This window comes from Schistocerca americana, chromosome 9 (genome assembly GCF_021461395.2).
Source record: "Schistocerca americana isolate TAMUIC-IGC-003095 chromosome 9, iqSchAmer2.1, whole genome shotgun sequence".
Lineage (NCBI taxonomy): Eukaryota > Metazoa > Arthropoda > Insecta > Orthoptera > Acrididae > Schistocerca > Schistocerca americana.
This window is the reverse complement of record NC_060127.1, coordinates 105,383,796-105,401,668: the sequence shown is the minus strand read 5'-3', so window position 1 is coordinate 105,401,668 and position 17,873 is coordinate 105,383,796. Positions and strand designations below refer to the sequence as shown.

General features: G+C 42.8%; 1 protein-coding gene across 4 annotated transcripts in view; it reads left to right on the top strand.

The window, feature by feature from the left end:
* Window positions 1–17,873, top strand: part of LOC124550931 (kinesin light chain) — a 396,765-nt gene that overhangs the window by 332,796 nt on the left and 46,096 nt on the right. For all 4 annotated transcript variants that reach the window (XM_047125729.1, XM_047125730.1, XM_047125727.1 and 1 more), the window contains one exon: window positions 2,936–3,162. In XM_047125729.1, the coding sequence (XP_046981685.1) occupies window positions 2,936–3,162 (227 nt within the window). The remainder of the gene's footprint in view (window positions 1–2,935; window positions 3,163–17,873) is intronic.

Below are 17,873 nucleotides of genomic sequence, written 5' to 3'. Positions count from 1 at the left end.
GTGTGTTTATGGAAAAACTTTGTCCCAATTCCTTGGCCAAAAATTGTGGGAAAGGTGGTGGATTAAAATTCCTAATATCGTGGAGTTGAATCCAATTCCTCTTGGCAGTCTCCCAAAATGTGGTGGCTTTCGACACTAGATGGTCATCACGAGGAGGAGGATGATTAGAGGCAGTGAGCAATGGCCTCTTCCTTCCTAATGTCTGCAGTCATATGCAGTGCTCCGAACCAGCACTTATCAAGTTGATCACATACCGTGAATACATTCTTGATTTGCAGTAGACCAACAGGGCCCCCTCCACTAAGTACCAGTGAAAGTAGAATTGCAAGTTTCGAATGAGGACAAATGACAGTTTTTCCTAGTACAATTTCTATTTTGAAATTTGAGGAACATTTCTTCTTCTTCTTTCGTTTCACCCTCTTTGGGGTACGCTGGATCAATCATTTCTTTGTGCGTTGTTCTTTTCTTAGGGCCCAGTATTTCTTCATTCTTTCTGATCTTCTTCTCCTCTCTTCTTCCGAAATGAAGGATTTGGACTTTTGTGTGGATTTGTCTTGGAACCTTATGTTTTCATCTTTAGTAATTAATTTAGCAGTTCGATCAATAAGTGAATTTTCTGAAATATTTAATTCCACTAGGTCTTTCTCAGTTTCTTTAAACCAGTTGGGCTTCGTTTTTCGGTTACGGAATAAGTCAAAGATTTGTTTAGTTAATCTGTTGGAATTCATTCTGAGAAGATGACCATAAAAATTTATTCTCCTTTTTCGCATAGAATCTGAAAGTTTTTCAGTTTTCTTGTAGAGAGTTTCATTTTTAATGTATATAATCTTATTGTCTTGAAATTTTGGCCCAATGATTTTTCTTAAAATTTTTCTTTCCTTTATCTCAAGTTTCTCCATTTGGCCTTTGAAATTCATGTTAAGTGTTTCTGCTGCATACAGTGCTTCTGGCTTAATCACTGTCTTGTAATGTGTAATTTTGGACCCCCATGAAAGGGATTTTTTGTTGTATGTATTTTTTGTTAGTTGGAAGGCCAGTTCAAGTTTATTTTTTCTGGATTCCATTGCTTTGCTTTCCCCAGCATTCCAAGTAATCCATTCTCCGAGATATTTGAATTCTTTTACTATTTCAATCTTCTGTTCTTGAACTTTGAGGTATTTACATGAGTGCTTGATGTTTGTCAATATCTTAGTTTTTTCAGGGGAGATGTGAAGACCAATTTTAGCTGCTTGTTTCTTTAGTTCAAGGATTTGCTCCCGTGCTTCTTCCATTGTTTCAGCAAACAGGGCCATATCATCTGCAAAAGCAATGCAATTTACTTTAAGGTTCTTCTTTTTGCAACCCAGTCTTATACCACTCTTAATATTTGTGTTCCATTCTCTGACTACTTTCTCAAGAGCACAATTGAACAGCAACGGTGAGAGCCCATCGCCCTGTCGCACTCCCGTTTTTATTTCAAAGGGTTCCGATAGTTCGCCCATAAATTTAACTTTCGAAAATGTATTCGTAAGGGTCGCTTTTATAATATTAGTTGTTTTCTTATCCAAACCCATTTCTTCCAGGACTGATAACAGAGATTCTCTATCAATCGAGTCATATGCTTTTTTGAAATCAATGAAGGAGATTATGTATGTCTTTGCCCTTGATTTTTGGTAAGCCATGATGTTTTTGAGGTTTAGTATTTGTTTCGAACATGATCTACCCTTTCTAAAAGCTTCCTGGTATTCCCCGATTTGCGGATCCAATTGCGGCTCTGCCCTGTTCAAAAGGACTTTAGAAAGAATCTTGTACGTTATATCCAGCAGTGATATTCCTCTGTAATTGTTGGGGTCTGTCTTCACACCTTTCTTATGGATAGGGTGGATGAGAGCTGTTCTCCATTCTGCGGGGATCTCTTCTTCTTTCCAGATTTGATCGAAAACACATTTTAGGGATGTAACTGCATTTTTGTCAGCCTTTTTCCATAGTTCGGCCACTATTTGATTTTCTCCGGACGCCTTGTTGTTTTTAAGTTCTGAGATGACCTTCTGTAGTTCTTCAGTCGTCGGTGGTTCTGAATCCGGCTTCTCACGGTTGTTTGGAATGGATTCAAATTTTTCAAGGATGGGTTCATAATTCAAGAGTTTCTCAAAGTAGCCTGCTAGTATTTTGCAGTTTTCCGTGTTGTTGTGAGCGATGGTCCCATTTACATCTCGAAATTGGAGGGTGGGTGCTTTGTATCTTGATAACCTTTGTTTGAAAGTTCTGTAAAAGCTCCTTGTGTTGTTTTTAGCAAATTCTTCATCAATTTGGAGGAGAGTTTTGTTTTCATGTGTCTTCTTAATCCTTTTTATATTTTTATCTACCAGTTTTCTAACTGTAATGAAATTCAGTCTACTTTCTTCTGTTTTCTGTGATTGCCAATTTTGCCATGCCTGTTTTCTCGTTTCAATGAGGGCATCACATTCCAGCGACCACCAGGCATGTTTTTTACTTTTTTTGTTAGGTGCTATCCGTTCAGCTGTAGTAATGAGATTTTCCTTGATATCCCCCCAGCTTTGTGTCTGAACATTTCATAAGAAAGTCTTTCCCACTCATGTAAAAGCCTGATCATTTTTCACAAAAATGACTGTCAGTATACCACTTGCTGTAAGTTTGTTTTAACACTTTGTGACACTGGTAAATATATATTCCACAGGTAAACAACTGCAATTACCACATATAATTGGTTTTTCTCCTGATTGATTGGTATGAATAATTATCACGCTATACCTTACAATAAACTTAAAAAGTTATAAGAAATTGGTCAGGTGTAAATTGCTACTGCCAAAGAGTACATACAGACACGTATTTCAGTCTGATGTTAAAAAAAAAAAATCCTTTTGTCGCTTCAAGTTGGCTGTGAGCCAGTTCTCATATGTTCTCTCAGCAGTTGTACACAATTATTTGTTCACAGGTGATAACAAGCCGATTTGGCAAGTGGCCGAGGAGCGAGAGGAGAACAAATGTCGTAACAAGGAAAATGTCCCTTACGGCGAGTATGGAGGATGGCACAAAGCTGCCAAAGTGGATTCACCGACGGTGACGACGACACTGAAAAACCTCGGTGCCCTCTACCGGCGACAGGGCAAGTACGAAGCGGCAGAGACCCTGGAAGACTGCGCCCTGCGCTCACGCAAGGAGGTGAGCTCTGGCACAGATTTTTTAATAAAAAGTTTTTGTTGTCCATCATCCTATGATTCCAGTGAAGTGGCAAAAGTTATCTGAGGCAGATAACATTTTAGAGTGTTCCTTGTAATGAACAGGGTTTATTCTACAGAACTGTGCAGTAGGCCATTTTTATTCCAGCAGGATGTTAAACAGTTGAAATTAAATGAAGTTTTGATGTATTGTATGTTTAAAATTTCTTTTAGTTTGTCCATTGACCCATAAAGACTCTTACTGTATTAATTTGAGTAGGTGCAGTATTGACTTCACTATTTTGTAATTCCTTTGCTGTATAATTTTGTCATCAAATGCTAAAACAGATTGTGGGGCCTTGAAATTTTGTTCTTTGTCAAACACAAAGTTCTATGCCACACCTGGAATGTTAACTCTGAATTGTAGAAAATCAGCCAGTGAAGTATTCCTTGACACAGCATCAAATAAAACTCAAAATATCGAGTTTTATCTCCCACAGTGCCTTTTTTTTTTTTTTTTTTTTTTTTTTTTTTTTTTTTTTTTTTTTTTTTTTTTAATTTAAAGTTTTTCCTGTTCCTATAACTTCTGTCATCTTGGTGGACATTTTTTGCTAATTCTTGCACTACACTGATTTCATGCGTATGTTTATCCCATCAAGTAAAGTTTTTCTCAAAATGCATTGAATACACGTTTATTCTTAAAGCTGCTTTATTAAAGGCATACTATGTGGAATAGGTATGCTGTGTTAATTGTGGCAGTTTGTCGTCAGGTAGAGAGACCCTGCTGTTTGCCATTGCTAGGTGTTGGGAACACTCTTACCTGATCTACAGTGAAACATTTCAGTTATTGCTATTATAGTAGTACAGTAGTGAAATGTTCTACCTGCACTTCTTACAAATGAAGACATGCTCTCCATTATCATACCACATTTTGCATTTAATGTACTAACCATAGACAGTTTCGAAAGATCTACAGATCTTTAATTAGTGTCATCACATAACTGAAACACTCATCAAAAATAAAATAGTGCGGTGGGGGAGCACACATGTGATCACACACTTTTTACTATGTAAGGTGAGACGAGTAACATTATCTGTCCTGGCACTTGGAGGAGGAGAAAATTTGGATTTGGGAGAACTGTATGTGTGTCGTGCGACAAATTGATTTGTTATTAAAGATTGTGTGGAGCGTGTCACGTGGCTCAGACACTGCAGTTGTTTTTGAAGCTAGTGGTGGCATTGGTGTTGGCCTTGCAGTGTCCTGTGGACTTGCCTACGTTGAGGGCGGTGATGAGGAACTTGGCTCTGCTGTACCACGGACAGGGCAGGCACGAGGCTGCCGGGGTTCTGGAGGAGTGTGCAGAGCAGACCTACCTCGAGGTGTGTTGAGCTCTGTTGTGGATGTGGTGGTGGGGTTTGCCGGGGCTTGCACAACTCTCACTTCACCTCACCTCGCCTTACTTTACTAGTCTTCGTGCCCCTTCAGGGGTTTGTGTCTGGAACTATGTCTGATACGTGTTGTCATTGTCTGTCTGAAATCCTCAGAAGTGACAAAACAATTTTCCCTCTTAAAGACCGGGAAAACATAACTGAGCACAAAGTTTTCTCGATTGTAACATCCCTTATTGTTAAGAATGTTAAAAAGGAGGGGATGAAATAGCTCAACTACAGTGAATGATTGTTTAGTGAGAAGATGCTATTTACAGTAGTATGCAACTTTGGTTGGCAAGTGAATTTTTCATCTGATGAACTACTGTAGGGAACAGCTTGCAAGCTTCACTGCGGCAAGCTGTGGGCACTGCTACTCCATTACATGTGTTCATTTGTCTGCAGTTTGTCACACTTACTTAAGCTACAGCCTTGTGCCCAATATTGTATTTTTAATTACATCTTGAAAAGCAGAAACGTAAGAGTACTTGCTTCTACAGATAGCCACAATAGTTAAAACAGTAGCTATTCTTGTTTTGTTTAACTTCAGAATTAATACACTAGCTTCAGTGCTGTTTTTCTGCCGTTTATCTTTCACGTTTCTCAGGTCACAATGAGACATGACAGTTCTTTTTGCAGTTTAACAGTTTGTCTGCTGTGACTGGTTGTACCAGATAGTGTTAAGAGCTCACTTTTTGAAGCATCAAAGAATGAAAGTCTTCTAAGATTAGACCTTCACTTTAAACATTTTGTGAAAGAATAATTTCATTAATAGATACGAAAAACTGTTTTCGACCTAGATTCAAATGTTGGTTCACTAACCTTGATTAAAGTTAAATGATTTAATATAAATGCCTCCTCAAGTTCAGTCTTTCCCTCCTCTCCATATTTGTCCAGTTGAACATTTGATGACTTCCTTGCTCTCAGCACGAACAGTGTATCAACTCTTTGAAATTATTGTAATATAAGGTGCTGTACGTAAGTTCTGTTTTTATGGTTGGTAGACCATAGCTGAGCATGAGATCAAGTTCTACATTTTCAGAGTAGCTGACTGAAGATTGCATTGGACTGTTTCATTGTTGTTATGTTGTTGTTGTTGTTGTTGTTATGGCTACTGCTGCTGGTGGTGGTTAGCAAAAATAAAAGGGGAACATGAAATTTGGTATCTTCATGTATATATGTATGTATGCTGGCAGGATAAATGTCTTAGAGAATCTATGTAGCCCAGTTCCTTCAAAAGTGAAATTGTATATGCTGCATTAGTTTAAAATACTGTAAATACTTATTTCTTTCTTTACAGTTCCTCAAGTAATTTAATACAAAAAACACACACAATAAGGCATTCTAGTGAAGACAGGGAAGATCACTATTTTTGACATGTGCATAATAAATTGATGAATTTGTGTTGTGTGTATTACCCTATCTGTGTAGAGCATATTGCCCTTTGCACCAAATTTTCATGTAGTTACATAGTGCATTACTTTCACATGGCAACTTAAATTTTTGTAATTGGTATATAGTGACTTGAAGAATAAGTCACTGTTTGGTATGTGTGCATGTTCTCGTTAAAAATGTTTAATGTATTGTTTTTGTGTCACATAACTTCAAAAATTAAATTTTCAGTTCGATTTAATGCTTTCAGATTTTTCACACATACAGAAAGGTAGCTTCGAAGAAGTTGTTGTTGTCCAGGTCAGCACACTATCCAAAGAGGTAGTGTCAGAGCTGTCCTTGAGTCAACACCACATGGGAAACTACTTCTATTCACATCAGGGAAAGTTGTCCGCTACAGACACGAAGTTGTGGGTACTTGTAATCAACCTTGCGGCAGAAACTTACTGGCAGATTAAACCTATGTGCCAGACTGAGACTTGAACTCGGGACCTTTGGCTTTCACAGGTAAGTGTTGTACTGACTGAGCTACTGAGCACAACTGACAACCTGTCCTCACAGCTTCACTCCTGGCAGTTCTCCATCCCCTACCTTCCAAACTTCACTGAAGGTCTCCTGTGAAACTTGCAACACTAGCATTCCACTAGAACTTCTGTGAGGCTTAGAAGGTAGGAAATGAGATACTGTTAAAAGTTAAACTGTGAAGATGAGTCTCGAATCGTACTCGAGTAGCTCAGTTAGTAGAGCACCTGCTCGCTAAAGACAAAGGTCCTGAGCTAGTCTCAGTGTGGCATACAGTTTTAATCTGCCAGGAAGTTTGATATCGGCGCACACTCTACAGAGTGAAAATTCCATAATAGATCCTTGTGACAAACTGTGTACACTTTGACAAAATTGCACTGTTCTACTGTGAACAAAAAGGCTGCTAGAAATGGAATAAGCAAAAATAAAATATTTTACAGCTGTCATCTACTTCAATCTATCCTTTGCATAAACCAAAAGACGAAACTCTGACCATTTCCTGTCTGTGTCTGATTACTTATTGAACCACACAAAATCTTTGGCAACACAAGTGCCAAAAAATGAAATCGCAAACAGAAATGTAAGTAAATGCATTAGTATTTTACCTAATTGTGATATCACATAATGTACACACTATAACAGATTTATCCTTCCACACAGGTTTATTTTTTGATTCTTAACCCCACTGGTACATACAGCTAATGTACATAACCTATCAGCTGAAGTATAAGTAACTGTATAATGCACCTGATGATGGCAGCGTTCTGCCAAAATGCATTGTGCTAATGAAATATTAGTATAAAGTGACTGCAGCAGCATAAATTATTCAACATTATCATATAATACAGTTGCAGACCTCAAACAGCATCCATATAACATGGATGAATTAAAAAAAAAATTAAACAAGGAAAAACTCGGTCATCAGATCTCTCTCTCTCTCTCTCTCTCTCTCTCTCTCTCTCTCTCTCTCTCTCTCTCTCTCTCTCTCTCTCTCTCTCTCTGTGTGTGTGTGTGTGTGTGTGTGTGTGTGTGTGTGTGTGTGTGTGTGTGTGAGTGAGTGAGTGAGAGTGTGTGTGAGTGAGTTAGTTTCAATGTCCTGTTGTCAACCAGGCATTAGAAACACAGCACAAGGTCAGGTTAGGGAAGGAAATTGACTGTGCTGATTTGAAAGTAATCATCTCAGCATTTGCGTGGAGCGATATAGGGAAAACATGGAAAACCTAAATACAGATGGCCAGATGGCAATCTGAACTGTCATCCTCCCAAATGCGAGGCGAGTCAAGTATGCTGACCACTATGCCACCATGCCCAGTTGACAGTTGATTTGTGTTCTCACATTGGATGATGCTATAGAAAAATTTAGATTTTAATTCAGTTTGGACGAGTGCACAATCTTTGAGAAAGTTTATCAAATGAAACTGGTAAGAAACTGGAAAACCGTATTTTTGGAGGCAAAAATACCTGATGGTGGCTAGAATGTGCTCAAGTGTAACTGTTGTACTGCCTTTCTTATGTATTTGACATTTAAAAGAAGTGGTGCCAAAGAAATGATCACACTCTGGTATTAGCATGCTCTTAAGTATAAAGGAAACTAAACAGTTAAGTGAAAAGTCCTTGTGATATTATGCATATTGAAGGTAGTATTCAAATTGATTTGGGCCTGAGTTAATGTAAGCTGTTTTGTGAGTTTTGGGAAGTTAAAAATTACTTGCAACTGTTATTCTTCTGTAATCTTGTCTCCTGGGAATGTAACTTACAAACATGGTTCATAAGTCTCTGCCTTGTGTTGTGGACTCGTGGTTTTAATCTCTTCCCTGTGATTATTGGCATCACTTTTTGCACTCTATTTCTTCACACAGGTCAGTAAGCTACAACAACATGGAGAATGTTCAGATCTTCACACATGGGAATAAACAACCAAATGACTGTACAGGTTGCAGACTCACTACAAACTATAAACAGTCATCTTTAATATCCAGTCAAGACTGCCTTGTTGCGGATGTAATCTTCAGTCCAAAGACTGGTTTGATGCAGCTTTCCTTGCTACTCTATCGTGTGCAAGTCTCATCTCTGAGTAACTACTACAACCTACTGAATGTGCTTATTGTATTTATCTTTCGGTCTCACTCAGTTCTTTCGAGAGTTCATGTGTGGCACACAAGGGGTTCTGAGCTATTGCAGCCAATTCTTCCTTCCCTGGCTGCATTTCTTTCACCCTGCCCCTCCCCCCCCCCCCCCTCCCCCATCCTCACTCCTTCCCCATTGCCACCACCTTCCCCTCTCCTGGTGTTCTGATTGATGTTGACCTGGCTATCTACTGGTTTTCTGTATTGGTTACAATTTTGTTCCTTTTGCCTGTTCTTTCATCCTTTTTGGCATTTAGGTCTCCACTTGAGGTTTGACCTCCACTTCAGCCCCGTCCACCCTGCTAAGTCACCAGCACGTGTAACCAGCCCGTGTGGTGGGGCTGTTATGTACCTATATGGCTGGGCCTCCTGACACCACAGCGATTGCACTATTGATACCCGAGTTGTTCCCTTCCCACGTATGCCAAGGAGTGGTGCTTATCCTCTTGGAGCATCAGAACTACCGGCAACGGCCACTGTGCCACACCACCCTTGCTGTAGCTGGATGGCGCCTGTGGGGAGAGTCCCTGGTCTGAATGGGTGGTATCAGGGCAGATGCTTCATGCGTGAAGCGTATCGAGCTGCAGAAATCTGACAGTTCTCAAACGGCTGTCTTTTCGAATGGTGAAGAATCATTGAATGCTGCTTTGTATGACCCGCCTACCTTCCCTTCCCTGGCTACACCGTGGGAGGAGGGTCAGGTTCGTTCACCTTGGGATAAAACTCGTTCCCCGTTACCTCGTCTGTACTAGGACAGATTGGGACACATTCACTGCCACAAAGCTGTTTTTCGTGGAAAATATCGAGGACAAGTTTAGTGAAGTGGAGTCTCTGGTCAAGATGCGGTCAGGTTCCCTGTTGATCAAAGCTTTTTCTGGCACCCAAACCGCAGCTCTTCGTGCCTGTGATCGTCTTGGCACTGTTCCGGTGTCTATCACTCCTCAGCAGTCTCTGAATACGGTCCAGCGAGTTATTTTTGGTAGGGACCTCATTCTGCGAACTGATGAGGAACTCCGGGATAATCTGGAGTTGCGTGGCATTCATTTTGTTAGATGTGTGCAGAAAGGTCGCAGACACAACTGCACCGATACTGGCACCTTCATTCTGGCTTTCGAGGGGGATACCATCCCAGAGAAAGTCAAGGTTATGTGCTGCAGATGTGAAGTGAAGCCATACATCCCACCACCTATGCGGTGCTTTCGGTGCTTGCGTTTTGGGCATATGTTTTCCCACTATACGGTGGACACACCGTGTGGTGACTGTGGTCACCCACTACATGAGGGAAGCCCCTGTGTTCTGCCACGTGTGTGTCAATTATGCTGACATCTACTCCCCTTGCTCCCCAAATTGCTCGGCTTACAAGAGAGAAAAGAAGATCTGAGAAGACAAGTCCCTGGATCAACTGTCTTATGCAGAGGCTCACCAAAAGTATGAGAGACTCCATCCATCCAGTGTCAATATCTTCAACTCTTGCGTCTGTATTTCCTCCTCCTCCTCCTCCTCCTCCTCCCTCTCCTCCCTCATCCTCCTCCTCCTCCCTCTCCCTCTCCTCCCTCATCCCTACCCCAGCCCCGTCCCTCTCTCCCCTTCTCCCCTCCTCCCCTCCATTTTCCACGACCTCCCATCAGGCAGCTGCCGCCCCCCCCCCCCCCCCCCCCCCCCGGCCAAAGAAGTGCCCCCCCCTACTTCAGCACCTGCTGGTGATCGGGCTCCCTCCTGGGACCCCTCTACCTGGTGTCTCTCCGGCCAGAAGAATCTTAGCACCACTCGGCCATTAGGCACACCATCTGTGTGCCCTAAGTCGCCCACTCTCAGTTCCAGATCTAGCAGAAGCCTGTACTCCCTCTGTGCCCTGCCCTCCTCCACCTCAGAAAAAGAAAACGAAGAACAAGAAGAAGAAACACAAATCCCATGACATGGCACCCCCCCCCCCCTCCTCCCCAGAGGTGCTATCTCCCACCTCACAACCTGAGTCTGACATCTTATTTACGGATGTCACCCCATCCTTGTCGGTGACGACTACTGATGGAGGGACCTGACCTCCTCCTCAGCTTCTTTTGTCTACCTTGCATTCTTGCCACATGATCGTCCAGTGGAATTGCAACAGATTCTAGTCACCTACTGAAAATGCAACATCTTGTCTCCCCTTCTGTGTTCTGTCTGGCTCTTCAAGAAATACATTTCTGTGATGACCACTCTCCAACATTTCGTGGCTATCGGTCGTTCTGTCAGAACCGTGCTGGTGGGGTCTACACTGTGGTTCGCTTCAATGTCATTAGTGACCGGATCCCCCTACGTACTAACTGGGAAGAGATAGTGGTTAGGGTGCAAATGACTCCGGCAATCACCATTTGCAATGTCTACCTCCCTCCCAGGTACGCCACATCCTTTTGTTGTTCTGTCAGTGCCCACGTTCCACTGGGGGGTATCTTAATTGACCAACTTATCACAGGCCTAGATTTGTGTCTCACAATTGTTCCCCTACTCTCTTCAGTGTCGCTCATGGCACCTTCTCTGCTATTGATCTCACGATCTCCTCCACTGCCCTCGTGGCTTCCCTACATTTGTCATCCCACAATGACCTTCGTGACAGTGACCACTTTCTGGTGATTCTATTGTCCCCCTGCTGCCGCCAGGCAGACACGCCCCCACATTGGGCATTCCGCAGGGCCAATTGGCCTTCATGTACGTCTGCTGTGCAGTTTGACACCTACCTCTCAAATTCCATTGATACAGTCATACAAGGCACGTCTGCCACTATTCTTCGTGCTGCTGGCTCTGCTGCCCCCTGTCTACAGGTCCCTCTCGTCAACTGTCACCGTGGTGGACCGAGGACGTCGCAGTCGCTGTCCAGGACCACCGATGGGTGCTGCAGTGATTCGAGTGACACCCTTCACAGACCAATCTCCTCACTTTTAAGTGTCTCCATGCTAAGGCTCTTACCTTATTAAGCAGAGTAAAAAGGAATGCTGGGAGTGCTATGTTTCCTCCCTTGTCTCTTCGTCGCATGTTTGGTCCGAGCTCTGTAGCCTTCTGGGCCACCAGCGACAGTCAACTGTCCAGGGTCTGAATCTCCGTGGATCTCTGTGCACTGATCCATTTGTCCTCGCAGAACACCTCGCGACATGCTTTGCAATGGCATCGTTGTCTTCCTACCCTACTACCTTTCTCAAGCAGAAATGCAGAGTTGAACAGACGCCCCTCTGTTTCATCCCGCATTGTGCTGAGCCCTATAATGCACCCTTCATTGAATGGGAATTGGTGCCGGCTCTTAGTTCTTCACAAGACACGGCCCCAGATATAGATTCCATCCACAACCAGATGATCCAACATTTGGATATTCCCCAGAGGCAACAGCTCCTCAGAGTTTCCAACCGCATTTAGCTCACGGGTGCTTTTGCGCCACAATGGTGAGACAGTATAGTTATCTCCATCCTTAAGCCCGAGTGAAACCCAACATCTCTAGACAGCTACCGCCCAATTAGCATGACGAATGGACTTTGTAAACTGCTCAAAAGGATTGTCAGCTTCAGATTATGTTGGGTACTCGAATCTCGGGGCCTTTTGTCCCCTTACCAGTGTGGCTTCCGGGCAGGGCAATCTCCAACTGACCATTTATTCTGATAGCAGTCTGCCGTCTGACAGGATTTTACTCGCCTCTGGCACCTTGTCGCAGTCGTCTTTGACCTACATAAGGCATATGACGTGGCTTGGCGCCATCACAGTTTTGTTACCCTCCACGACTGGGGCTTCCGTGGTCCCCTTGTGATTTTTATTCACGAGTTTTTATTTCACCAGCTCTCCCGGGTTCGAGTTGGCACTTCATTCAGTGCCCCTCAGATCCAGGCAGTGGTATCCCTCAGGGTTCTGTGCTGTGTGTCACACTCTTCCTCATTGCCATCAATGGACTTTTGACCTCTATTGGACCTCTGGTTAGCCCGGCCGTAGCGTCTGCCGAGTGCCATCTCCAAGGCACCATCCAACGGGCCTGTGTGTGGGCCACAGCCCACGGATTCCAGTTTTCTCCTTCCAAAACACTGGTTAGGCATTTTTGTTGTTGACTCACAGTACACTCCGATCCAGAACTTCATTTAGGTGACCAGCTCCTCAATGTTGTAGCACAGTCCGGTTTCTTGGGCCTTATTTTTGATAAGCTGACATGGCTGCCTCACATTCAGAAGCTAAATGCTCTCTGCCCCCTGGCCCACACGTCTTGGGCTGCAGAGCGTTTCACTCTTCTCCATCTTTACTGTGCTCTGGTCTTGTCCAGACTAGATTATGGTAGTCAGGTTTGTGGCTCAGCAGCTCCTTCCACTTTGAAACTCACTTGACCCTGTCCGTCATTGTGGGGTGCGTCTGGCTATTGGTGCTTTTCGCATTCGTCCTGTCTATAGTCTCCTCGTAGAAACGGGGATTTCCCCTCTACACATCTGACGGAGCCAACTCCTTTTTCTTACGCAATCGCCATTCGCCAATTCCCTGACCATTCTGTGTACCCTGTGCTCTTTGCCAGTGAGGGATGTCTCCCTTCTAACACCCACCCACGGGTGGGATTGCCGGTTGGCACGAATCTCACTCCCCCCCCCCCCGTCCCCTGTCAGATCTCCATCTCCACTCTCTGGACTGCACCCCATCTTTTTCCTCCTGTACCCCCCTCGGATGGTGCCTAGACCACGGATTAGGACTGATCTATTCCAGAGTCCTAAGGTCTCTGTCGCTTCTATGGTTTACCAGTGTCTCGTATGTGCCATCCTTGCAGAGTTCCAGGGTGCCACCGTCTTTTACACTAATAGTTTTAAACCAGTCGATAAGGTGGGATACGCTTTCACGTATTCTATTGGCTTCAAACACCATTTGTTGCCAGGATCGTGTAGTGTGTTCACAGCAGAGCTTCTAGCCATTCACAGGGCCCTCCTTTTTGTTTCTCAGGCCTCCCTCCACAGTGTTTTAATTTGTTCAGACACCACGAGCATCCTGCAGGCTAGTGACTGGTGCTACTCTCACCGCCCTTCGGTATCTGCTATTCGTGACCTCCTCTTGGCACTTGAGTGTGCCGCCTGTTCAGTTGTCTTTCTCTCGGTCTCAAGTCGTGTGGGCATCCCAGGGAATGAACTGGCTGCTTGTTTGGCTAGAGAAGCATATACAGGGTGTTTCAAAAATGACTGGTATATTTGAAACGGCAATAAAAACTAAACGAGCAGCGATAGAAGTACACCGTTTGTTGCAATATGCTTGGGACAACAGTACATTTTCAGGCGGACAAACTTTCGAAATTACAGTAGTTACAATTTTCAACAACAGATGGCGCTGCAAGTGATGTGAAAGATATAGAAGACAACGCAGTCTGTGGGTGCGCCATTCTGTACGTCGTCTTTCTGCTGTAAGCGTGTGCTGTTCACAATGTGCAAGTGTGCTGTAGACAACAAGGTTTATTCCTTAGAACAGAGGATTTTTCTGGTGTTGGAATTCCACCGCCTAGAACACAGTGTTGTTGCAACAAGACGAAGTTTTCAATGGAGGTTTAATGTAACCAAAGGACCGAAAAGCGATACAATAAAGGATCTGTTTGAAAAATTTCAACGGACTGGGAACGTGACGGATGAACGTGCTGGAAAGGTAGGGCGACCGCGTACGGCAACCACAGAGGGCAACGCGCAGCTAGTGCAGCAGGTGACCCAACAGCGGCCTCGGGTTTCCGTTAGCCGTGTTGCAGCTGCGGTCCAAATGACGCCAACGTCCACGTATCGTCTCATGCACCAGAGTTTACACCTCTATCCATACAAAATTCAAACGCGGCAACCCCTCAGCGCCGCTACCATTGCTGCACGAGAGACATTCGCTAAGGATATAGTGCACAGGATTGATGACGGCGATATGCATGTGGGCAGCATTTGGTTTACTGACGAAGCTTATTTTTACCTGGACGGCTTTGTCAATAAACAGAACTGGCGCATATGGGGAACCGAAAAGCCCCATGTTGCAGTCCCATCGTCCCTGCATCCTCAAAAAGTACTGGTCTGGGCCGCCATTTCTTCCAAAGGAATCATTGGCCCATTTTTCAGATCCGAAAAGATTACTGCATCACGCTATCTGGACATTCTTCGTGAATTTGTGGCGGTTCAAACTGCCTTAGACGACACTGCGAACACCTCGTGGTTTATGCAAGATGGTGCCCGGCCACATCACACGGCCGATGTCTTTAATTTCCTGAATGAATATTTCGATGATCGTGTGATTGCTTTGGGCTATCCGAAACATACAGGAGGCGGCGTGGATTGGCCTCCCTATTCGCCAGACATGAACCCCTGTGACTTCTTTCTGTGGGGATACTTGAAAGACCAGGTGTACCGCCAGAATCCAGAAACAATTGAACAGCTGAAGCAGTACATCTCATCTGCTTGTGAAGCCATTCCGCCAGACACGTTGTCAAAGGTTTTGGGTAATTTCATTCAGAGACTACGCCATATTATTGCTACGCATGGTGGATATGTGGAAAATATCGTACTATAGAGTTTCCCAGACTGCAGCGCCATCTGTTGTTGAAAATTGTAACTACTGTAATTTCGAAAGTTTGTCTGCCTGAAAATGTACTGTTGTCCCAACCATATTGCAACAAACGGTGTATTTCTGTCGCTGCTCGTTTAGTTTTTATTGCCGTTTCAAATATACCGGTCATTTTTGAAACACCCTGTACTTACCCCTTTTCTTTTCACGATTCCAGCTGCAGATGTGTGTGTCTACGTCAAATCTCAATATGCCCAATAGCGGAATGCGCTACTGTTCATAGTACTAAACTCCACACAGTCGAGGAGTCTACTGCAGTTTGGCAGTCTTCCGTCTGCTCCTCTCGGGAGTAGTCCACCGTAATATGCCATTTACACGTTGGTCGTGCCCGGCTCACCCATCATTTCCTCATATGTAATGACTGACCCCCCCCCCCCCCTCTCACAATGTTATTGTGGAGCCAGACTGACGATATCTCACATATTGGTGCAATGTCCCATTCTTTTGGTCCTTCATGTTACGTATAGCTTTCCTGATACTGTAAATTTAATAGTAACAATGATCCACAGATGGTTGAACTGGTCTTCCTCACCTTTATGCCTTTACTGTGTGTGTTTAATGTTCATTATTTTATAATTTGACTCCCCTGACTGGATCTGTCCACTTTTAGCAGTCCCTCTTTCTTCTGTGACTTAACTTCGGAATCGTGGGACTGATGACCATACAATTTGGTCCCATAACCCCTCTCAATCAATCGCTCAATCAGATATAAGATATCAGGAATGATATAAGAAAGTGATGTGGCATCTTGGCCAAAATAAAATTTGCTTGAAAAATGTTTAAAAGTCATAAAACAAGTTGCCACAGTCAATGAAAAGGAAACCCACAATGTTAATAATAATCGTCATCGACTCAGAGCCATGTGTGCTTCATTAAACTGTTGTCAAACATTTACTGCAGTTCCTCCAATTCATTATCGTTACTTGAATGTATCTGACTCTTAAAGTTGCCCTACATGTAAAGACTGCATGCAGATAATTCAGGTGATCTTGAATCCCACAAAATTTTACTGCTTTTGCTGACATTACTCTGCTCTCTCAGTGTGTGCCAAGGTTGCATCTGCAGTACTTATTGTCGCTCCATCTTATTGAAAAGATCAACATGTGTTTGCCAAAGAAAAATCAACAAATAGCCTTACATTTTCAGGAGTTATTGTTTTTTATTTACACAACCAGTTTAGGCACGTTAAAAACTAGTAGTATGCATATTAAGGTATACTACAGTTGACATTACAGAAAATGAAGTGTAATAGTAAAAGTCCTTAACACCCACAAAATGCAGTATGTAGCATTAAGGAAAGTATCTGTGCACACAAAGCAAAACAAAGCAGAATATGTATGTGTACTAGTTAGCATCAAAACTAACTATTTTGACATCACAGAGCTATAATGAAACATGTCAGACATCACAAAAACAAAAAAGCTCAACCTAACTCTTATATATGAGTCTCCCTAGTTCTTAGGAAAAAACTATCCTCATTCAAGTTAAAAGTTTTGCAGTACGACCTACAGATTACGCAGGAGTATACATATGTCACTTTATAACAAGTTCTGAAAACATATGGCTGTTTGGTGATTTTTCTTTTGTAAGTATCTGGCTGGCCGCTGTCCTGTATCCGCAATGGATCAGCAGAGATTGATACACTTGTTCATCTCTTTGCTAAAAACATTTTATGTTCAGTTTTATTTTGGCTGTATTTTATGTCAGATCAAAGTGTGCATGCTATTTCAGGCAGTGTACCACTTTCCCAGATCACTGTGATTGCTACATATTAATCTCATGTCATTGTGCATTTGAGAAAGTTTTTGCCTCTAGTTGCATTTCTGAGCATCGTCCAAAATGTTGCACTGATACGGTTAGTGTGGAGTGGCTTGCCTCAGTTCCACATTGTTCTCCATAATATTGGTAACTGTGGCCATGACAACCAACCAGCTATTGGAAGTATGAATGAACATAAATACTATATATGGCAACAAACACTCTCATTGCAGAGCTTGCTATGCAAAATAAGTCATGACATTGATTACTTCTTCCACCACACACAACAGTACTTCCCTTTACAATAGAGCTCCTCAGAACTTTGAAATGTGATCAATCCCTACAATGTGTACTTAGTTCTTGGCACACACTTAGTGTGAGTTTATAATAATTTTTTGGTCTTGGTTTTTCTTTCTCTTTTACTTTTATTTTCTTTATTGTAACTTTCATTTCATTCGTCTTTATTCCTCTTCACTATCTTTCTGCACTTAGTGCCCACTTTCTTTTTCTGGCTTGTTTATAGGATATTTGTACTTGTCCGTAACTTGTCTACTACCCCCACTATTACTAGTCTGATGTTTTTGAAATCTCTTACGTGAAAAATCTCACTTTGTCTTTTGTGATGTCTGCTAAAGTTTATGTGCTGCATTTAACTGTGTCTTTAAGAAAACTCCTTGCAGATTAAAACAATGTGCTGACTGGGAATCAGACATGAAACTTTGCCGTTGATGGGCAACATTCTTACTGAATCAACTGTACAGTCACGACTCACCCTAACACCTTTACTTCTCCTACTTTCCAGACTTCACAGAAATTCTTCAATATACTTTGTAAAGTGATTCCTCGAAAATATCCTTTCTTCGTGGAATGATAATCTGGCAATATACGTAGGACTTACATGAAAATTGCAACGCCGAGGAGAAGA